Source organism: Haemaphysalis longicornis, unplaced genomic scaffold, assembly GCF_048455015.1.
Source record: "Haemaphysalis longicornis isolate Haplotype H1 unplaced genomic scaffold, Haemaphysalis longicornis Haplotype H1 scaffold_5, whole genome shotgun sequence".
Classification (NCBI taxonomy): Eukaryota; Metazoa; Arthropoda; class Arachnida; order Ixodida; family Ixodidae; genus Haemaphysalis; species Haemaphysalis longicornis.
The window spans coordinates 1241424-1265822 of NW_027526385.1; the positions used below are offsets into that span (position 1 = coordinate 1241424).

Consider the following 24399-nt stretch of genomic DNA (forward strand, 5'->3'; position numbering starts at 1 on the left):
AATTGGTTCTTTTCCGGTTATCTAGTCTGGTCAAATGCAGTTTCTGGAACACCTGATGTACGTTTCATTTCACCCTCACTTTCATTTAACCGGGGCAAAATTGCATGCTGTCTTCATTGTTGCTTGAGTGCCAGATTTCGGTATTTGACACCCTTTTCAGTGCATGCAAGGAGTGGAAAAATGGGACACATGACGCTACAAAATGCATTTTATTTTCTGTCTCCCTCTCTCACTCTATGTACACAAAACAAATGGGAAAAGACAGCTAAAACGGCACAACAGCAAAACAAAACAACTTTGGCAACTGGTACTTAAAAAATGTCAGCGAAAAAGAACCCATCAAAGTGACCCTACATATAGTTGGTCCCTTGTTCACTGCCCTTCAAAAATATATGTGCACAGGTTTATGTGACTCGGGTCCCAATACTGTTATCAACGAAAATGATGTAAAGAGAAGAAAAAAGTAAAAAACTTCACTTCGCTGTACACTTTGGTGCTTTCCATTCTTATCGTCACCCACAATGTCATTGCCGCAAGCGAATGTTTCGTTCTTTTGGAAAAACCATTCATTATTGTACACACTCCTCAAGGCGAGGTTAGTCACAATTCCCTATTTGGTCCCAGTTGCAAATACCGAGAACACAACAGTAGCAGAACATGCAAAACTGCGTGCTGCAATGTGTCAGCAATCAGGGTTCAACAACGTGCTCCAGCTGGAATTGGACAACAAGACATGAAGGTGTTTGCCTAATTACCGAAGGTACCGGACATGCTGCCCTCGCAGAGTGCAGCTCTAAATGTGTACAGCGGCTTCCATTTTCTTGCAGGCAGCCTCGACATCCAGCCAATGGATGCCCGACGCTGCAGGATTGCTCGCTAAACCAGTCACGAAGCTTGTATTAACGGCAGGGTTGGCCTCCACAGTGCGCAGAATCCAACGCCACGAGAGATATCTCCAACTTGAAACAAGCATCGCCACAGCTTGGAATGAAGCATGGTAGTGCTAGCAACACAAATCCAGCTGCGTTTATCACTCGACCCGTTTGCGCCACAGGGATGTGCATTGCATTTACTCAAACAGTGAGGCAGTACTATTCCATCATCACTGTGTGCTCCCAGCAGCAGCTACAGTGTAAATGTTACACTGCAGCGAGACTGGTCGAGCCAACCAATGAGCCTATTATTGGCTTGCGACTCGTGAATCGCAGACAAGACCCCCCTCCTCGGCTGAGACTCGTTGCAGTGCATGTCATTTTGTAAAGAAAGCCCGAATTACCGCTGCCTATGCTAACAGGAGGTCTTGCCATGCTCTCGGAATTCTTAGCTGTGATAGACGTTGAGCAACTGAAGCACCTGCCACGGTTGGAGTTGTTGCCTTGCCTACAGGGCTCGGGCTGCGTGCCTCCCTCAGTGAAGGAGCGGAAATGAATCTTCCGTGAAGGCTCCTCTGCCTGACCCTTGCGATAAGGCAACAAGAGCAGTGGTTGCGCTTCTTTTGCTACTCAAGAAAGTCGCATTAGCATGAATGGCGGCACGAGTCCTGCAGCCTAGACCAGCACAGTGGGGCATTTGTTCCTCATGGCATCACACTCGACGCGAAGCCATTTCCATGCCAGGGAAAGCTTTGGCGAGGCCTCCCTAGGGAGCAGGGAAGCGTATCCTAAACACAAGAGCAGTTGGTACAGGGTAGTTAAATACAAGCACTGTTTGCTTCAAAATGACCATAATGCAAGTCTCAGACACGCTTGATGCAAGCTGTTCTTTACATTCTATGCACCAAGAAAAGCCGACATTTTCATCACGGGCTGCCATTCATGCAAACTGGATGTTATTGCTACCACTCAGGAAATGGTCAAAGTTATTGCTATTGCCACCGGGAGAGAGTCTCCAATGTTTCGGAAATCGGTCTCGCAAACAAACTCAGGTTGTCATTTGCACTTGAGGGAATGGTGTTTTGGACTCTCCGGCTGGGTTCAATATTATACACATAAAATGCGAAAGGCACAGCCTTGGATAGGAAGGCCACCAAGCAAAGGCACACATGACCACGGCGAACTGCCACAGTCAGCCACTGGCGTCAACCATACCAGAGCTTAGTGCAGTGATATGCCAGCTCCACCTCTGGGTACGAGGGCTCCCCAGTGTGGGACATTTCCGTGGGCACAGCATTCACAGCACTGGAATTTCGGCTGCGCAGTTTTTTTCATTTGACACGTCAGTACGCACAAAAGAAAGAAATAGACCAGCATCTGCTGTTTCTGCACAAGGCTGTAACACCCTGAACTCTCTTGGCATGAACACTGCAAGGCCAAGTTCTTCTAGGCAGGTACACTATTCCACTAAAGGCCCATCTAACCACTGTTGCACAAACTGGAAGCCATATTACAGAGCCAGATGGTCTTTGCGGTACTTACGACAGCCACCTAATGAGTACGTGAGCCGCACTTTCAGAACACTTGTCCTTGGCATTTTTAAAGGATTTTTTTTTTCTCCACTGACATCACTTCTACATTTACAGGCGTGGTTCTAGCTTTGTACACTAAATTCTTCATTCTTCTGGGCACATGCTTTTCACTGCAACATAATAAGAACTCTTTGTAGGTCGTTGATCTCATGTTCTTTTATAAAAGCTTCAAAACATTTTTGACAAAATAATTTGTTGTGCATCTGCCAGCCATTGCAAACTAGCAGATGACAACCTCACGAGTTGCATTCTCATGTAAAAAAATAACATTTAAAAGAGAAATGCACCCACACTTCTGATTGCACATGCTTTTTTATAGCAGGGCTGTGCAAAACCTACAACAGGCCTGCACAAAGATTTTGTTGGCGACTCTATATCTAGCAGCTCAGACAGTTTCTAGCCGATCAAGCATGCAGCATTACGCAAGGGCAATATTTTCACGAGATATTGTACTTGCATGTAAGTACAACCGGAGGTTTTTTATGCGCGTTTTAAAATGTGTTTTACGTTATATTACTATGCCCCGCACTGGTGTGCAGTCGTTACTTTTTGCCACTCTGGAAGACTGTATTACAACAGGCATTCAAAGACACATTATGCAAGCAAAAACATGGTTTGTAGGAATACACCTCTAGACTGAACGTGCACTGAAGCAGCCATCATTTCAGTTTACAATACACTACTCTACAATATGCTTACATTACTCTATCACACCAGCACCTCAAATTGGTACACTTGCTGGAAAAACAGCATGGTTATTGCAAAGAACATGCAGACAGTCATGTCTCAAGAAGTTTTTTCGAAACCGCCAATATATGCACACTGTCCCAGTTTTCTAAGCCACTCTCGCCACTTGTGGCTGCTGCACCTGAGCACAGCTCCCTGCGGCCACAACGGACGGCCTCTTTCACATGGGCTTCAATGTTTTGCTTGGTTGCTCTTGGCAGCCACAACGCAGTGCTGTTCTGGGGACGACATTACCCGTCTGATGGCTAATAAAATCCAGCTGCCACAGGGGCTCTCCCGAAGCACCACTCTCCAGCATTCTTTGTAGCAACACAATAACCTCCAAACTTTAAAACTGGCATGAAAAAATATGATACAAATAGACATTATTTACTACCAGACCTCTCGACTTCTGTTGAGCTGCAACCCCTTTTTCACACAGCATGGCTCAATGTCACCTCAGTTTAAGAAAGATAGCTTGGGGGCAATGTTTCGAGGTGACAAAGCTTAGAATGGGCTTAATAGGGCAATTCCAAAAAGTTTGTCAATGTATACCGCACTTGCTGGCCATGCAAAAACTCGTCAGCTCTGTGTGCGAGGGGGCACAGTGTAACGATTGCCATGCAGTCACGTTTGCACCCCAGTGTGGCCAGACCCTGTCAAAAATGCTCTCTGTACAGAATGGCGCGACTGTTTGTCGGACACAGGCACTTGGATCTGCAGGGTTCTACACTTCGACGGTGCTTGTTGAACATGTTGTGCGCGTTTGTCACCTCACTTATTGCTTGGTCGGTTGGCGATCTGGTGTCCAGCCATACGCCATGTCATTTTTTTGCCCCTTAAAAGGCAGACACAGCTCGCAGGAAAGGCCGTCTTCTCTCCCAAGCTGTCCGCCACACGAACAAATGCACTTTTTCCCAGGCCCCGTCTCTCGATCCCTGGCACAGTGCCACTCGTTAGCACCGTGGTGGGAAATGCATTACGACAGCAGTCCTCACCAGACACGGGCAACTAGAAAGGCTTGAAGAGGCTGTTGCGGCGGCCACCTCGTGCTGGGCCGTCCACGCACCAGGGCGCCCTTTGTTGAGAAGGCGCTGCTCTCCTTGGTGGACGGTGTCAGCAGGGCACCGCAGAAACACGACGCCTCGTCGGCGACACACCGCCAGAGAGGCCTGTCACTACTATGCGCTCAGGAATTGCTGCACTTGGCAGGAAGGCACACTCATTTCAAGGTTGGTCTACACTTGAGAAAGGCTCCAGGTTGGGGCCCTGTGCAGAGTGTCTGAAAAGAATGGGCACAAAAGAAAGGAATGAACTTTTGGCGAGCAGCCATTTGTGTGCAAAGCTAGCTGCTGGCCCTCTGATTTGGGATTACTCTGGAACAATTCTCATGGGCCACTCAGCCCGTAGAGGGGCCGTAGAGTTTTCTGCTGATACACTTAATCTGGTTGGTTATGGCTTTATGCACCGAAGCTACACTCGGGCTATGAGGCACGCCGAAACTGAGGGCTCCATATTAGTTTTGACCCCCCCGGGGATCTTTAACGTGTGCCGCAGTCTCGACATACGGGCGTTTTTGCTTTCCACGTCCACCAGAAAAGCAGCGACCATGGCCGGGACCAAACCCATGTCCTTGGACTCGGTAGCACAACTCCTTAGCCACTGTGGCAGGCCTGATATTCTAATCTGGCACTAGTGTCTAGGCGAGCTGCACTTCAACAAGTGTGGCATCGTGGACCATCTCGAAAGTTGCCTGCGGCTGCAAGAGTTTTAATACGTCGTGTTGCCAAAAAGACCCATTTCAACTTGTTTTATCAACATAAAGGTATAGCTAGTCAAGTCAGGAATTTCTGGAAAGCTTCCTGCAGACTGAACAAGAAAAAAAAAAGTGCCCCCTTGTTGATAAATTGGCTGTCACAAGGGACAGACAGCCACACGCATGCCAGGCCAAGTGGTGAAAAGAACGCGGTCAGCTGCTGTGGCCGTTCCCGGGACAGCACACAACTGCCACCTCCCTCTGTGGCAGCGTGAAAGCGAGCCCTTCCCCATCAGTGGCCGCTAGGTCACCCCAAGTGAGCGTGCAGTAGAACTGGAACCCCTACGGGAGACAATTCCTTCACTCACACTGGCTGTGCAGCCAACAGAGGTGGATGGGTTAACTGGCAGTCGGGTGAAATGATACCTTATTGCCCTTGAAAACGAGTGGAATTATCTTTGTCTTTGTGCTAGCATACCCTCAGTCCCGTTGGGCACCACAAAGGGGTGGCCTATCAAAATGCTACAGCACACAGAATGACGCAGAAAAAAAAAAGTGAAGTAAACGCACATAAAAGAATGCACTTTGTTACAAGGAGTGCCGAGAAATTGCTGTCTCGTCGTCAGGACGTGTTCTGCAGGATCCTACTTTGCAGGGGCATACTAAGTTTGAACCCAAGGTAGCTCCGAGTTGGGAGGAAGTGGTGTCCACCTCACGCTGTGCTGCACAGAGGCTGTCTACCATCGCTGGGAGTTCGGCAGCTGCCCCTGCTGATTTCTCTGACCCAAGCAACAGTGATGACTGCAGCAACAATGCGGGATCATCAGATTTTAGTTCCGATGAAGCAGACATGTGAGCACAACGAAGTGTCACAAGGATACGCCCCCTTTGTGCCCCCGGATCCTGTACAACACCAGCCAAAAATGGCGGATAAGAGAAGGAGCTGCAACGTCTGTAACGAAAAAAGAAGGCACAACCGTCAAGGCCGTCAAGGCTGAGTGGAACAACCGTCAAGGCCGCTAGATTGACGGGCCTTCAAAACTCCGGAACATGGTGCACAGTATTGATGTATATATGAATGACAGCTAAGGTACATACAAACAACCTGTATATTTCAGATTTCCTAAAATAATTTTCTGGCTTAGTACGATTGCCTATTTCTACAGTGTTTGTGCATTTTTTGTTTTGTTTATTTGACAACTGAACTCTGAATAATTGTACCTCCCAGAAAACTGCTGCTATGCATTTTAAAGGGCAAACTATAAGCTACAATTTCGTGTATATAACAATGCTAAATGTGTCCCGGTGCTGAAGAGAAAACAATTTTATTGTGGAAGCACCAGCCATTTTTCTGCCGCAACAAAAGAGTTAATTTTTTTTTAAGCGCCCCCACCCGTGCAAGCGCACCCCTGCCATATTCCGAGTATTTCGAGCTTTTGCGTACTGCCAAACAAGCGCTCCCCCTCCCCCAACAGCTCCGATGGCCAAAACCAGTGAAACCGTTCTGACTGCGCTCTTGTCTAACACAAAATCCACTCCTCCAAGAGCACACGGCATGCCGCAAAGTCTACGCACGCTCGCCATTTGATTATTGTCACCCGACATTGCCAAGTGTGCTTCGCGGAGGACGTGCATGTGTACACAGATAAGAAGGAAATTGAAGTCGTGGAATAGCATCGCCACACCGTAAAAAAGAAATGCACGCGACTTCTCGTTGCTTCGGTTAAGATCGAAACAGGATAAGTGAGTGGGACAAAAAGTGTGAGAGTTTGCTGCAGCAGAACACCGGCAAGGCCAAGCTTCAGCGAAAGTTGAGCAAAAAAGTGCCAGTGTTCAGTGAAGATGAAGATGACACTTTTTTTAGTTTTATTAGCAAAAGAGAAGTGCAGGGCGTGCTGTGAGTAACAGGCTTCTGTCAGAAGAAGCTGTTAAAATAGCACACGGCTTGCAGCACAAAGATTTTGTTGGGTCATGGACCACATGATGGTTACAATAGATAACAGGACCAACAATGGGGTTGGCGAGAACACCGTGCAAATTGCCAGCACCGGTTGCTCCAAGAGGGGCTACACAGTCTTTACCTTCATTAAAAATGTGTTTTTCTGCAATGCACTGCATTATTTGTTTTCTGGGCGGGGGTAGGGGGGTTAACATTCCCACGCCGCCACTTGGAATTACGGGGCTTTTCCGAACATGGGCCCACTCCCCAAAATTCCCTGAACTATCCCCATGTCAAGTGGGGGCACTTGCGCAATATTTCACGGTAGTGCTGCTGTTGTGGGTAGTATATTTGTATTCACAACACTGCAATCTACCGCCAACTTGCTATTTTACACTTTAGTGCCCCTGTAAGATCAAGAGGCTGAAGTCACGATACAAGCTGGTGAAAGGGTCAGCTAGCATTCTTCAGTCTCACGAAAGCTAAACTCAAACTCATATTCTGGGGGTGTAACACGCCACAGCTACATCTGGGCTATGAGGCGCGCAGTAGTGGAGGGCTCCGGATTAATTTTGACCTCCTGGGGATCTTTAACGCGAGCCGAATTCTCGTACACACGGGCATTCTCGCTTTTCGCCCCCTCCATGTGAAAAGCAGCCACCGCAGCTGGGATCTAGCCCGCATCCTTGGGCTCAGCAGCACAGTGCCTTAGCCACTGAGCCACCGCGTTGGGCAGACAGGGAAGATGAGCCAGGAATGTCACCCTGATAGCCAGTACCATGCAACAGCTTCCAAGTTGGACGACTCATGTAGCAAGTTCAGCCCACATGCAAGGGTGTCTATGGGGCGACTAAATGAGCGCTGGGCCTAGAGACGGCCCCTGAGGCACTCCTGCTCACCAGAGCTCCTTGGGCAGCTGGAGCGGTATCAGGTGCCCAGCTGTGTTGAGGAACTTCTCGGGCGAGACCCTCTTGAGCGGAGGCTGCTGCTGCTGACCGGACTGCAGGTTCCGGTCCTCGGGGGCCATGGCTGCCAGGGGCGTGCCACCCAGGGTGACCATGCGGGGGGCACTGCGCAGCATGCGCTGGTACTCGTAGAAGTCCCGCGCACTGCACAGGGGCGTCTCCACCTGCAGCAAAGGAAGGACACGCACTGAGCTGAAGCAAGCGCGTCCTTGTACACCCTGCTGATGCATGGCCCACAGGAAGCAGCTCCCCTTTCTTGCTACTCCGTCTGCCTGCATGACTCCGCCTGCTGTGTGAGCGTCAACAAATGGGCCCTGTAAATGGGCCCTGCCCACTTCACTGCAAATGTCATGGGAAGATGAAAGCCCCCACCACGTAAATGCATTTCTTCTCAGCTCGCCCACCCCTCCCATCTCACTCCTCCCACGATAAACACAGTGCAGGTTTGGTCAAGTCGATGGGCTTTTGCCACATTCCACTGCTCGCGTGCCATCTATTGGAACCTTTTGTTACTGTTGGGCTCAGAAGGCCGCCATTACCCAAACAACCACGGAAGTCCTTGGTACATCTGGAAAACAGCTGAACATCCAAGCTCAAGTTTGGATGGCCAGTGTATGTTCACTATATGTCCATGCTTGGATGTACATTTGCAGGCTTTCAGTGGACATCCAGCAATGGATGTACAAAGGATATACATTTCTGTACATCCAAAGAATGTACAACATGTGGACGTACGAAGTTACCACGAAGTGTCAAATTATTGCATAAATTGATTATAATAAAAGCAAAAATGGAGAAGCTCCTCCACTATTCAATTAAAAATATTTTGTACATCAACACCCTGATTTGGATATTGCGAGTTTAATCTGTATATTACTAAACTTCAGCCCAATTTTTTTACATTCTTAAAGCACCTCACCAACTGCAACGATGATCTCTTTGGGGAAGGGTATACAGCCGAGTGCACTTATAACGATGCCATGTATAACAATATACCGGACATAACGATGAACAGCTATGGCACTGTGTACTTTTGTATGCGTTCTACGGTAAAATAAACCACTTATTACAATGCGTGCAACTGACCGGCGAACGAAATGAAAGTGCTTCAGGCCTGGTGTGCTGACCTTGAGCCCACTCAGTCGGTTCTGCTTTGGCCTCCGTCTCATCTTTCGATTCTCTCCCCTTCAGCAGCCGCCCGCTCCGCTGCATGATCGCTTTTCCGCTCATCTCGCTGGCGTCTTCTCTTGTTGCACAGCGGTCACGGGGGCAGCGTTCATTTCTCCCACTCAGCAGTGAATCGCCAACGAGGTTGTGCTGACAGGCTTATGCTTCCACATGTGTCCGTCGTGATCGTCTGTGCCACAATTAGCAATGGCTTGCGGGAATCACAGCGGTGGACTGCGGTACAAGGTTTGCTTTAATGCAGCGTGGTTGGCACCTGGACCACACTATCCTTTTTGCATTTAGTTTTTTTAGTGCCTTGCAAAGCATTAGTTCGTAGTTTAGAACTAAGTTTGTTACAAATCCGTCTCGCGAAACTGTATTTATAGGCGCGATTGTTGTTGTTCGGATTTTGTATCATCATCCTCATCACCAGCCTACCTACGCCCACTGCAGGGCAAAGGCCTCTCCCATTATTCTCCAATTACCTCGGTCCTGTGCCAACTGTGACCAATTTATCCCAGCAAACTTCTCGATCCCATCTGCCCATCTAACTTTATGCCGCCCCTTGCAACGCTTGCCTTCTCTAGGGATCCACTCTGTTACCCTTAATGACCACCAGTTATCTTGCCTTCGTATTACATGCCCTGCCCACGTCCATTTCTTCTTCTTAATTTAGGACGCTTTTTCACGGCCCCGATATAGTGGAATAATTGGGGTTCTGATTGATTTGATTGTAGGGTTTAATGCGCCACCGCAATGTAGGCGATGAGGCGCGCCGTAGTGGAGGGCTCTGGAATAATTTTGACCACCTGGGGATCTTTAATGTGCGCCGAAATCTCGTACACATGGACGTTATTGCTTTTCGCCTCCGTCAGAAAAGCAGCCGCCACGGCCGGGAATCTAACCCGCGATCTCGTGCTCAGCAGCGCAACGCCTTAGCCACTGAGCCACCGCGGCGGGTATAATTGGGGCACTATTGCATTTACCCAGAGCCAAACTTGCACAGCATGTTTTTTAACATGTACAGTCATAGACAAATGAAACGTGAGCACAAAAATATAAACCAGAGCACACCAATAGTGCGATTTTTTTCCATGGGAGTCAAATGGATGTGCGATTTAGTCACAGCAACAAAGTTGGAAAATGTGGCTTTTCAAATATAGCAATAGTGAGCCAGTAATGAACTCCCACAAACAGTATTTTTCAATGTTGTGTGTGCTGGTTCATATTTTCATGCCCACATTTCATTTGGCCATGACTGTACAAAAGAAAATAAGGACACCCAAGTAATATCTGTATTTGTTAAAGATAACTCTTAAGTGCCTTTGTTTTCCTTTTTTTATTGCACCTATGTTACGAGACTTGCTGCACATGCTCAGCTCTCGGTAGTGTCGCCCAAAAACGAAAGGTGATCATGCGAGCGAGCGGCCTCCAGTTCAGGGCGCAAAAGCGAACGGTGCATGCTTCGAGACATGCTCAAATTTTTGAGGTTGCATGTCCTACTAATATGAATTTGAGCATGCCTCGAAGAATGCACTGTTCACTTTTGCGCCCTGAACTGGAGGCCCCTCGCTCGCATGATCACCTTTCGTTTTTGGGCGACTGTACATGGTCAGGGATATGGCGCCAAAATAAAATCAGTTGCAGTGGCGCCCCCTCAACTGTCAACTGTCTCTCTTGCGTCGCGTCTGCTCTGTGCTACCAACGTATGCCACCAAAAAATCCACGCACAATACCCCACAAAATGATCTGCACATTGCAGCCCCAAAGCAGATGTGATAACACGTACCGATTGCGGCCACCTTGCACTTGGTCTTGAGGACATTTTTTTCTTTATTTTTTTACCTATGTGCCACACATTACGTGTATTTTAACATCCTGAGCACAAATATGCAGTCAGTTTTCATCGATGTGGTGTAAGTTCGGAGCTGTTCAACATGTTATGCCATTCCATTTCGGGAAATTTTTTCATTATCTATCTGCAAAATAATACTTGTTATCCCTTTGTGCTCTAGAAGGACCAGGAAGTGCAACTATACCACTGCAGTAATTTTAGCATTGTTTCGACAAACACTAAACTTATTAAAGGCCAGGTCATCAATTAACAAAGTTTTCGTAAAAATAACTGCATAAAAAATTGTGCTAGCAAAAAAATATGCTATACTTTTGTGGTTTTATTGCACTGTTCAGTTCATAATCTTTCTAATGCAGTAAAAATGATATAAATCTGATCAGTACATCCCAAGCTAGCTATTGTACCCGACAGTTGATCTTGCAGAAAAAAAGTTGGTCCTGAGAAAACAAGGCACGAAGTTTTGGAACATAGGTGGAAGTGGTCATTTAGGCAACTTCAAAGGGCGACAGCTCTGCAAATACTTATGGTTCAGCTATAATATTTTGCAGGTACACTCTTTGAAGGCTCTAGACTGTAAATAAAATTACCGTATTTTCCGGTGTATAGGTCGCGGTTTTTTTCTGAAATTTTCGTTGGTGCGTCTTATCCACCGGTGCGACTTATGTATGGAAGAATTCTGGGTCGCAGCGGCCGCGCCTGCGCAGCGCATGTTAGGAGACACAGCTCTATGGTCAAAATGAATCCGAAGCCCACCGCTACTGTGTTTCTCATAGCCCATATGTCGCTTCAGGGCATTAAATCAATGAATTAGCAGTTTATTCCAGTCGAAAACAATGATAATGGCCTGCGACAACCGCGCGTCACTTTCTGCCATGCGCAGTAACTACAGTTCAGAATAAATTCAAAGTAACATCAAACTGGATAGCAAAAATAAAATGCAGCTTATAAATTATCACACAGAGTTACTCTGAAGGAGGTAAACGTGCTGCTAATTTTTAAAATGACAGCTCGCTGATAAGTTTCGATTTTCAGGCCGCTTCCGGTTGCGTCACTTCCGTCCGCCATGACACCTTAATTGCGTTTATTTACGGCAGCACGCAAGAGACGCGCGACGTTTGGAGAGGTGTCCAAATGGGTTTCCGACTCTTGGGACTCCATTTCTACAAAAGCAGCTGTAGCCGGGTTCATAAAGGCTGGAAGGATCCGTTCCGCGAGTCGTGACGATGTTGGCGAAGAAGATATCAGCGAGTCGGAGGGTGATAGTGATGTGCTGGTGGAACTCCCACTTGAAGTTGCTGAATTGTTTGTTAGCGAGTCGGAGGAAGAAGACTTTGATGGTTTTGCCTAACACCGTTTGTAAGTACATGCCATCTGTGAGTATTAATAAATCATTTTTGAGAACTTTGTTCTGTCAAGACTTTGGACGGGAGATGCACGTGTCTAGCCCTCCTCACCGGGCAATGCGTTGATAGGCGGCGGCCGCCGCAACCATGCACTTTCGCCGCTCTTTCTAACGATCTGATTCACTGTGAGTTTACCTAATTAACAAGTGCGTCTTGTACACCGGTGCGTCTTATACACCGGTGCGACTTATATACGTTTTTTTCGGAAAAACTGTCATTTTGAGGGGGGTGCGACTTATACAAAGGCGCGACTTATAGACCGGAAAATACGGTAATACAGAAAATAGATTGTTTGGCAAATTTTCAGTCCTCAAGACCAGCATCCCCGGGGAATAGTCACTGTCTATCTTCTTTCTTTAATGGAGTTTATTGGCATAAGTGCGTTTCAGGTCAAGAGCACCATATTATGATGGGATAAAATTACTCCCACCTCCCGTCGCGGGAACCCCTGTGTAGATGCGACGCATAGGGGGTTCCGTTGTTGTTTCCGTTAGGTTGATTCTCCCATCGCATGAAACGTGCTGTGAACCCCCTGCCGCGGCTATGACGCAACACAATCCACTTTAATCCAATCCAAATCCAAGCCAAGCCAAGCCAATCGAATCCAATCCAATGACCCTCGCGAGAGAGTGTTCGCTATCGGAGAGGAGAGGGGGTGAGCGGCGGACAGCGCAGCTCGCGCGGCGAGGAGAATGGGGGAGGGGTGTGGACGGACAACAACAACGCCGTATGGAGGGACAAGGCGAGTGAATGAGATGCAGTCGCATCTAAAAATGTATCGACAAAATTGGGGCAAAAAGTGCATAAAATTACATTGGTGTAAAAGACTGCAACTAACACCCTTACACCCAACCAAGAAAACAAAAAAACACCCTTTCAGGGTGCATAGTGGGACTAACGCCCTTACACCCTAGCAAAACCACAAGAAAAGGGGTGCTTTGTCATTTAAACCACCCTTGAAAGGGATGTTTTTTGTTTTTGCTAAGATGAAGGGCGTTAGTTATTGACAAAAACACCCTTAAGAGTGTACATCATTTCACAGTGTACACCGTAATTGTGTCTCACTATTTGTCTATAACACCCTTACTCCCTATCAAAAAAAAGAAAAATGCCCTTAAAAGGGTGTGTGTAAGGGTGTTACAAATGCCAAAACACCTCTCAAAAGGGTGTTCTTGTGTTTTTGCTAGGGTGTACGGGTGCCAGTTACAAACAGTTCCCCTTAGGGGTGCAAATCCCTTTGCACCTTTACGGTGACCGCCAGAAGCAGCACCTACCTCGTAGGTGTTGTTGAACTTGCTGTAGTCCACGAGGTACTCGGAGGAGTCCTTCTGGAAGCGCACGAGCTGCTCGAAGCGGTGGCCCCACAGCAGCTCCGAGGGCAGGTACGAGGAGCGTGCCTGGATGGACTGGCCCGTGGACTCGATGGTGCCCTCCAGGATGACCACGATCTCAAACTTCTCGCGCAGCACGTCCTCGGCGGACATGTTGTAGAAGGGGCTCGTGTCGTTGATCTCGTGCACGATGGTGGCCGGCCAGATGAACAGGATGCTGTCCGTGCCCGCGTCGAAGCGCACGTCCAGCTGCGTGTGGTAGTACGGGATCACCTCGCCTTCCGCAGTCACCTGCACGGGCGGAAGGTTGGGCCAGTTGGTTACCAATTGATGCCACGGACACTGTATTCTAGCACTGAAAGACAAGACACAGAGAGAAAAAGAAAACACGGGACGAACGCTGGACATGTCTGGCGTTTGTATGTTTTTTGTTTGTTTCTAGCATTTGTCCAGTGTTTGCTTATCCTGTGTCTCATCTTTCAGTGCCCTTGGTGCCAAAAAAAGCTGCTCGTCATGCTCGTAAGCAGTTAAAATTGCGCACTCGTGCATTTGCACACAGACTCATCTGTAAAAGCTCCTAGTTGGCTTCCCACTGCGAATGCCTGCAGCAGCATCAACAGTTCTGCACATTTAAGCCACTAAGGATCAATGTCTCCATCCCTAATTAATGTAGCTTATTACAAGAGCTTTTTTTCTCATGAGTCGTTAGGATTGACTACTGGAATAAGTAGCAATAATGAGGCATAGAACACTCGCATGCATTTGACAAGCTGCAGATAAAAAACTCTGCTCAAGGGGTCACTGAAGATTGCAGCCTTTTTTCAGGCTCAAAAAAGCACGCAAAGCAATTTAAAGCGAGGTGAATCCGCCCTGCAGTGGGCCTGAGTAGGTTGTGGATGATGAGAATGAGGATGAAACATACAGCAACATATTCATTCCCTGTGCATAGGCAGCCCCTAACATTAGAAGTGACGTGCTAGGCCCTTGGTCAAACTCTAAATGAGCAACTCGAGCGAAAAAAGCTCTACTGTCTTTCCTGCGAAGCACAGGACTTGATCAGACTCTTTAACCAGGACTCCATTAATGAGCGCATCACAGTCATTATAATCATCTCTTCATCGATTTCATTTTTTTTCATACATCTGGTGTAGCAAGCTAGGCGCCTTGGCCAGGCTAATCTCACCAGTGGCAGTATCATTAAAGGAGCCATGAGGACAAAACACAAGTTCGGTTCATTCGAGAGATTGCTTTGATAGAATCATACTGACACCACTGTTAACGCACACTTCGCTCAAATAAGCTACATAACTAGGAAAAAACGGAATGGCCGTGCGACCCACTAGCTCATTTCTCGCAACAGAACCTATGATGTCACACGAGCCCAGCTGAGGACGGGAAAAGCAAACGTAAATTAGGTTCGGCTTACAGGCTTTCCGAACGAACTATTTGCGCTTAAGTGTAATGCATATTCATTTTTCAGCAGTAAGAACGGTGCGGTAAACAATGAAAGTTACGAAAACGCACGTAAGCATAGAAGTACTGATGCGCACTGCTGTTGGTACTGGGCACACTACGTTTGTTTTAGCTGCACAGCACTCCACCACTTTGAAGTTGTTTTACAGGACACTGGCCGATTGGCGTAAGCGGCGTTGTCTTACGTGACCCTGTTTGTCGAGGATACCCCAGGCTTCACAAGACGATCACTTTTTACAGTAATGAAAACAAGCCAGGTGCAAATACCCTCAAAAACAAAGCAATGGTGGACAACGGTTCGTGATGATGATGATGATGATGATGATTATGGGGCTTCTCCCTTTGGAACGGGCGGACATGAAATGCCCTAGCCTAATGCATACATCAAGCGTACCAGCACTCAAAATAGAACACAAAATAGAACACAGAACACAACATAAAACAAGGTACATAAGGAGAGTAAAGGAACAACATAGATAAAATGTCCTATGCGCATAGTGATACATATATATATATACATACCTACACACATGCGTTACATACCCCTCTACAAACCCACACTTCCCAATAACTATTAAATCCAGAACCACAAAAGTCGAAGGGCGCACGAGCAGCCAGTACGCTGTAGCCACCCATCACTCAACACGACTGCACGACAGTCAACGGCACAACACGCACACTCTCGAAGGTAGTCTCGCCGGCGGGTCTCCTTGAACCAGCGCAGTCAACGGCACACCACTCACAATCCCGACGCCCTGTCAGTCTCGCCGGCGGGTCTCCTTAAACCACCGCTGGAGCCTTTCCTTTGTCACCTGCAGCGCAGCGTTGCGACCGGCGGCGGCACCTGCAGCGACGAACCCCAGCGCCTCTGGCAGACTCACGCCATCTGGGTGCTTCGGCTGCAGCGAGTCACATAGGAGCACGATGTGTTCAATTGACTCCTCTGCTTCACCACACACTCTGCACCTCGCGGCTTGAACGTCAGGGGATGACTCATAGCGGCGCCGATACGTTAATGTCCGCAGCGCGCCCGCTCGGGCCTCGAAGAGCAACCCGCCGTCCGTGCTGTCGTGGAACATAGCCTCCCTGCATATCGCCGTCTTGTTGTCGCGGTACAACTGCAGGGTGCTTTTTTCACCCATAGCCAGTCTCCATTCGGCGGTCTCTGACGTGGATGACTATAGCAGCGCCATCTGGGAGGGCTGACGGACAGCGAGGCCGCGAACCCGAATGACGCAGTGGAAGTTCGCTTGAATACACGGGCTTCTGACATCATTGCTGACATTACGAAAACCCACGATTTGGCGCGAGAATCAAAATTTTAACCTAAATTGATCAATTTCTCAGTGAACGCGGCAGCATTTGCTGCCGGACAAGCACTGTGGGCACAATAAAACGCGAAATCTTTCGAATAAAACAAACTTGTATTATGTCTTCATGGCTCCTTTAAAGACTATTCTCTCTCTCTCTCTCTAACATTAGAAAACGAATGCTCGTAGGCCATGCCCTTCTCTTTAAAAAGTATAATATGGTTATTTGTGTGTGCATATTTAAATGTATTTTGTGTGTACATGGCATTCCCAGTCAAAAGTTTAAAAACCGAAATAAGTTGCGGATGATGCAACCACCGCTGGTGCTCCTAGTGTGCTTGTCCTCATATGGTAAGGATATGAAGGGATAAATGGAAAGTATGAATTGAAAGCAGTGCACGTCCACACCGACAATAATGCGGTAAGCTTTTAGCTACAATAAAATTTAAGTCAAAAGGTAGAGGCAATTCAAGAGAAACCTCAATTGACGTAGGCAGCAGAACTCTAGCAATGGCACTTCGGGGGGTAAAGGGGGAGTAAAGCATCAGCCTCGCCGCAGGAGGCTCTGCCCCTCGGTACCTAGGTCTGTTTCCGTAAATATATCCATTATTTGATGGAATTTTGCGATAACACAATCATCACTGTTATCAGGGCAAGAAAGACTCGTTAATGAACAAAAATTGCAGTTTGTCTTTACAGCCCCTTCAACCAGCTGCATTACCAAAGCTGAGACATTTCTGGAGAGGAGGCCAATCCAAAGCGTTCTCCCCATGCTCGCCATATGTGCAAGCACACTGACCTTCCTGCGGATGATCTGTGCCGAGATGGAGGTGCCAATGATGTGCGACTTGCGCATGTCGCCCACCCGGAAGAGCAGGCACAGCTTGCCGTCGCGCAAGCACACGACGGCGTTGCGCGAGAAGAGCAGCGTCTGCGAGCGCTTCTTGGGCCGCGACAGCTTGGCAAACACAATGCCCGCCATGAAGCACTGGATCATGACGCCCGTGATGGACTGCATGCACAGGATGAACACGGCCTCCGGGCACTCGGGCGTGATGGCGCGGCTGCCGTAGCCAATGGTGTGCTGCGGGGGGGGACGAGGCCAGGGCGTGAACAGCGCTCCCCAAAAGAGGAGTCGAAAAGCCGCCAGCACTCCCCAAAAAAGCTCACTGTGCTGCGGGGCCCGAGGCCAGTGCGCGAACAGCCCGAACTCCCCACACGAGGAGTCAAAATGGGGCTAGAAGCCAGCACTTCCCGAAGAAGCTCAAAACAGAGTCATAGCTGCACCCTACCCGCTAAAGGAAAATCATGGGCCAGTTGGTAAGACATGGTGAATGGGAACAGTGCAAACAAGGGCACAAGTGCAACAAGGCACTAACACGCAAACCATCCACCCGAAAGAACGCAATTACAATGTTTTGAAGCTACACTGGGGCTACACCATCGAGACTGCAAATGCAAACTACAGTTTTAAAAGTGTTCAACACTCGTTAGAAAGCGCAACAACTAACTGACAAATAATTACTGAGGTAGCAGGGGCTGCCTGCATTTTGACAATCTGGCTGAGATCCTCCACAGTCAATCTGCAGAGGCCTTCATTCAGAATGTCCCCTCTGCTAATGACACAAATGTTGCAGAATCCAGAGCTCTTGCACTGTCAGCAACGTGCATGCAGGAAACACCACACATCCATACCTGTGTCTCGAGAGAAAAGAGGAACGCAGAGGTGAACGAGGTGACATCCACGATGCAAGGCGTCCACTTTTCGCCCTCATCGTGGGGGTCGAAGTCGCCGTGTGCAAACATGATGAGCCACCAGATGATGGCGAACACCAGCCAGCTGAGGATGAAGCCCATGGAGAACACCATCAGGTTCCACCTCCACTGGATGTCCACCTGTGCCAAAAGCAGAATGTGCTGCAATGCAGTGCACTGCACCCCACTGCCGAAAAAGTACGCACCGCCAGTAAAGTGCTTGTGGCCGTCTTGCCTCAGCGTGAAGCAAGGGCTCGCACATTCTGGGACGGAGGGTGCTTTTCACGTGCAGGGAACAGACACTAAAAAGAATTCAACATACAGAACGAGTGAAGCTGAAGCGCACAGGATGCATCAGCCGTTATGTATGTTGAATTTTTTCTACTATTTGTCCCCTGCAAGTCAAAACCACTTTCTGTTCCAGTATTTACCAATACCAACCATCCCAACATCAAGTGTTACTGAACTAATGGGCATGTACTATGTCCCCTGAGCTGCTGAGACCATTCTAGTTTATGTTGTGGTGGTACTGGTTATAATTAGTAATCTGCAATGAGTAAATAATCACAAGGAGAATTGAGACAGGCAGAGGCATGAACCTCACCCACCCAGACGTCGTCACCTGTACTCGTACTCTTAGGCGTACGTTGTGATGTCAATGCTGTAAGCATTGTACGACGCAAGATAACGTGTACCTATGCTAGTTCAATCAACACAGTGAAGCACCTGAAGTAGCTTGGTGATGCATTGAGTCTGTCAGCGTATCCATGGTCACAGTTCAAGATCTCTATAGAGTGGTTGCAAGAGCACAGCCTGAATGTTTGTAACCACTTTGCCGACCACATTTTCCCTTCGCCTTATGTGAATCCTTGCCAAGTTACCGCCGTCAGGTTCCGTTGTTTTCTTTAGCTCAAAAATCTCTGCCCTCTAATGTCCTGCTCCCTGCCTTGCGCTGTTTCCAGGAGGAGGAAGCTCCTCTCACACAAATGCAGTCTTGACCGGCCGACCTATTGCCGAGGAGGATGCTGATCATCCACTGTGGGACCAAGGCCATTCTTGGCAGTGTGTGCAGTGAAGGTAGTCTATTGGTTGTTGACCTGTGTGAGGGACTGCTGATAGGACGCACCGTTCCCGCTATGATTACTCTTCACTGTCCTTTCCTTTACTGCCTTTCGTACCCTTTTGCTCACTTTCTTCTCAATCCCTGTTTAGGTCTCCCTTTTTTACTCTAATTATAAATGGCAACCCGTGAACGAAGAAAAAAATGCAAAGGGGGAGTAGAAAAAACTTGCAAGCCAAATAGTGCTCAACAGAAGTCGTTATGCAACAACAGTAGGGGTTTTCAATTATCAGTCCCGGACTCTCTACGAACTCCCTGAGAGGCAATCTGGCATTTCTTGCTCACATGTATTCCTGTGGTGTGGAGAATCTTGCGACTACCCGTAAACAACGGGTGAAATGTCACTGTAAAGACCCAGTATATGGTTCAGGAATTGTCAACTTGATGCATATAAATGAAACTAAATCTTTGTCACTTGAAAGATCTTGCATATTCTTCACATTTGGCCTCATGTTAGCTCCTTCTGCACAGGCAGGCTTCGTGAAACTATGTATGAACTCGCTGCACATTGGCTCCAGGGTACCATTTTCGGTCGAATAGCCTGCTGAAAAATTCCGAACACTTCCCAATATCAACTTCAGGTTAGCTGTAGTGCAGTGGGGAAGTTTGTCATGCACTCAGAAGCCATAATGTTTTTCATGGCTAAAGCTATGGCTACGTGATAAATCCAACATGTGTAACATGAGTTGTTAGACCAGCGACCGTCCTTATGTTTCTTCCCCTCTCTTCGTTTCGTTTGCACTGATTCCATCCGAAAAAACACCCTCTAAATGCCTGCACAGCTTCACCTAAAAACTAGGCCATAAACTACAGTTGAGGCTAACAGCAGCCATTTGGAGTTAACATCTGCGGGGGAAAAAGTGAGGAGCATGATCCACAAAAAAAAAATGAAAACAATATGAGGCTGCTTGGGCAAAAGCTTTATTGTGCTCAGTTTCTTTTGGAAAAAAGTTACCAGCGAGTGAAAGCGGATTTCCGAGATTAGTTCAGCATCTTCAGCATTTCTTTCAGTAAAGTTTTACTAAGGCTGCTCTCATTTCACAAGCTGACATCACAAGCACCGTGAGTAAGGCAACAGCACTGCCTCGACATTAAAATTGTACCATGTAAGGTGTTTCAACTGTGGTGATTCCGGCACTCCATAAAGTGCTACAATAATGTGTTTAACAATCACTCCACATTGCTACCCCTCCCTTTGCATAATACCACCAGAAGCTACTGCATTCTACCTGCACTTGACATGAATGAAAACTATTTCCGGGCACCTTTCTCTGCCACTGATGTCACCTGTTTCCCTTTTCATTACAAAATTATGAACAAGGTAATGGGCCTTTCATAGCAACCTGAAACGAAATTTTGTGTTTACTTTTTCCTTTGTGCTGAGTGAAGAGTGGTGTTACTGAGGCACCTATGTCGAAAGCAGCCCTGTTCTCATCTTCGTTGCCCCTGTGAAGAATAAAGGCAATTTAAAGGACTACTGACATGAAATTTCCAATTTGAGCAACTATGCAAATAGCTTCTTGTGTATGTAATCTTTCAGAAGTTGGAACTTTACTGTTTCATAAAACAATTTCAAGCTTCGCGCATATTTAAAAGGCGAGAACGCAGACACTTTAAGATAAGCGTCACATGATGTACGCCATGGTCCCCAAGAGAAAGATAGAGGGGGCTGTGTAATGTGAACTGGTGAGGTCAGCCCTGCTAGTGACAAGGCTTGCTACGCCAGACGGGCTTGCTACGCCAGACTACAATGAGTGGTGAATGTTGGACACAGGGGTACAGCAGGGAGAAGACCAACAAGAAACTTTAAAAATCAGAAACAAGGGAATGCTGCCAGCAGAGTCCAGACATAAAAATAAATTCGAAAAGGAAATCGTTAATGTAAACTCTGAATGAAAATACAAAGTAAACGGTGCAAAAAAAAAAGGCAGAACACCAACCCAAGAAAAAGAAATTGATAAACACCACAACACGAGCGAGTACATATCTTGAAACACTTGCACTGCCTATGGTCTAAAAAGATTTGTCCAGTTCAGTCTCGTAGGAAGAATGGAACATTGTGAGTAACTACTCTTTTAATATGTGTGCCGTCTCATGCACTCATAATACAAAATATTAACGGATACATCCTCTCTGGAAAGAACTTTCAAAGGCACACGGTGTGGTGACTGTGATATAATTCCCCTTCTCAAGAGTGAATATATACACTGGCGGCACAGGTTGAAATTATCAGCTTTTGAAGTGTTTGCTTTTGGCTCTAGCTCCTCTATTACCATATAGAGTATATTGAACAGAAAAATTTTGACCCACACATGATGCACGAACAGAGAATTTTTGGCTAGGGGTCAACACATATCGCATCATGTGATAAAATATGCAACAGTGGCAGTGTGTTGGTTCTGAACAACAGGAAAAAACGGCATGGCTGGAACAATGACAAAGGAAAGACGTGACACACCCAGAACTCATGTGTGATGAAATGCTTGCCAGTGCCCTCTTTGGCATCATAGCAGACCCCGAGTTGTGTACAGTTTTGCTGAGAAGCTTTGTATATCCAAGCCCACATATGGCACATGTGCTAGTGCCCGTAGGCAGTCTTTCCCGGTCCCCCACCTCACCCTGTCTCGTGAAGCCGCATCTACGGTCCGAAATGCACAAACCCCTTCCCTTCTTGCCCCGCCGCGTGTCCACTATAAAAATGGAATCCTCCTGCTCCACTTGCCCGACAACCAACCAAACAACCAGTACTACCCCTCTGCTGGGGGTGCCATCCACCATACCTGTCGCCACACGCTTCCTGGGAAGACTGGCTGAGCGCGCATCATGGTGTGGACGTGAAGTCGATGCAAGAACTTCTGGTGGCCATGGCATTCGGGTTAGTGAGGAACTCTGGGAGATTTGCAGACTGGCCGTCTTCTAGTGAAGATTAGGAGACGGCCAGGCAACCTGGACTATGGCTGCCTATATAGTACAGATTTCTCTCTCTCTCTCTCTCTCTCTCTAGGTATGAATACCACATTTATAATGCTTTAACGTGCTCATAATAGCAGTGCATACAACGTGCCGCTACCTAGAAAGAATGTGGCAATGATGTGTGTCGTTTAAATGCATCCGACTCACTTCTCACAACAGCAATTTCCACCAAAGGGTGTGCTTTAAAATGGAGCGCTTGTAATTTCGAACTAAATTTTTATATGCAAGAAGTCGACTGATTTTTCATACGCAGTGTTTTCGAAGGGTCTCTGACGCCTCATCACATCTAGCACAGCTAGGGCATGAGGGGGCCAGCTAGTGAGTAAACCATAATGCTCACAATAAAAAAAAAACGGGCAGATTAAAGGACAGCAAACAGCGCTAGTTTGTTTTCCTTTTCCATAAGTTGTTTTTATTTTGTGCTCTGGGCATTATTCCACAAACCCTCATGTTGTTTTCAAAACCAATGCATGAAAACTTGATTCAGTATCGCTTTCGCACTGTGCCTGTTCCTCTAGCCCGAAAATTAATACGCGCAGTAGCAAGCACCAGCATTTTATAAAACAGATCAGTGACAGTAACTTTTTTTTTTTTTTCACCTTCCAGAAACTACAATAACAGCTGCGTAATTAAGTGCAACTGCAGGGGCAAACGAACCTGTGTCTTCCTAACGTAATGAAGAAGATCTTGCAATATTTTGGCATTCCGTATTTGTGGGCGCTGCTTTCTCCAATGCACATACCGCGTCATTATCAATTCATTACCGAAGGCACCTGTTGTACCTTGTCACACGCTTCTGTCCCGGCCTCATCGTCGTTAGCAGTTACTATGCTGGGTTTACTGTTTGTGAATTGGTAGTTGAAAAGACTCTTGTGTAATATTCAAAGGTATATTTTTGCCAGGGTTGCTCTCTTGTGATTTTCAGCGTTCTGCCGGAAATATGCGTATCATAATTTGGTGGGGTTTTATTCCTATCAGAGATAAATGGCACCTGCCGCTCCCATCATCAGTATTTCTTGAAGACGATAGCCTTTCTTGGGCTCATTAAAAGCGAAAAGTTTGGTCTCTCTATGCCTGTTTGTCTGCCTTTCTTTCAGTCCCTCGATTCAGCCGCCCGGCCAAAGTTAATGCAGAGGAGAGCCATTCCTAAACATCTAAGTCTGATGGCAATGTCAATGCTTGTCATCATTGTTGAGCCAAAACAAAACATTGCGCATATTTGAAGCAAAACATCAATACATAACAGATATTTGCATTGTTCCTTCCAAAATAATTCCAAGTGAGTAGTCCTTGAGAAGATGATTATCTGTATGTATGCTGCAGAAAACATTTCAGCGTTCTCTGAACCTTATTACACAGCATTTCCAACTTTTGATTCACAAACACTGTACACCCGCCGCAGTCCCTGCTAACTACGAAGAAGTAGGGGCAGAAGCGTGCGGGAATGGGGAGAGAGAAAGAATAATTTATGGCATGGAAAGAAAACGCAAAGAGGTCGGCCTGGTCGTATAGACTCTGAAGGCTGCTACTCTGTGTGGAAGTGGGAAGGATGAAAGAGCATAGATGAAGAGGCCTGAAAGGTAGGACGATTATAATAGGCGCCTTCCGTAATGCATTATTAAAAACGCCTTATTAAGCACTTCCGTTATAAACAAAAGCAACGCAACAAATGCGGAATGCCGAGAAATCGCCCTTCATCATTAAAGGAGTACTGACACGAAATTTCAAAGCTGAGATAACTATGTAAAACGCTTCCTTTTTATCAGGAGATATCTCCCAGCAAGTTTCAACAGCAACCGTTCAGCGAAACATATTTAAAATCCATTTTAATCTTCGCCCGCACGAGAAAGCCCAGAGCGGGCCGACGTGACATCATCTGCTACGTGCCCCAAACTGCCGACGTCGGGGCTCCCGTGACGAAGCCGACGCGCTGGCTGTGGTTGGCGCGCGCTGCTCGGGCGTGTGTACACGTCGTGGTTTTGGGACTGACGTCATGCTGCCCGGGCCTGTGGGGACGGCGAAGACCTCGGCCGGTCTGGGCGCGCGCTTCCAGAGAGGCAGCGATACGGCAAGAATGGTGGCGCCATGTGATACATGCTGTCATGGCGGCCGCTCGGCGTTTTTTTGTCGAAACCGAAACTGGCACGAATAAACGACGCCGT

General features: G+C 47.3%; 1 protein-coding gene across 7 annotated transcripts in view; it reads right to left on the reverse strand.

Annotated features, from left to right (window-relative positions):
- Window positions 1-192: 192 nt before the first annotated feature.
- The window catches only part of LOC144137770 (ATP-sensitive inward rectifier potassium channel 12-like), a 179357-nt gene continuing 155150 nt past the window's right edge, over window positions 193-24399 (reverse strand). For all 7 annotated transcript variants that reach the window (XM_077669730.1, XM_077669734.1, XM_077669732.1 and 4 more), the window contains exons 5-9: window positions 18085-18285; window positions 17189-17473; window positions 13550-13897; window positions 7785-8014; window positions 193-4472 (exon numbers count right to left, since the gene is read on the reverse strand). In XM_077669730.1, the coding sequence (XP_077525856.1) occupies window position 4472; window positions 7785-8014; window positions 13550-13897; window positions 17189-17473; window positions 18085-18285 (1065 nt within the window). In that variant the 3' untranslated portion in view covers window positions 193-4471. The remainder of the gene's footprint in view (window positions 4473-7784; window positions 8015-13549; window positions 13898-17188; window positions 17474-18084; window positions 18286-24399) is intronic.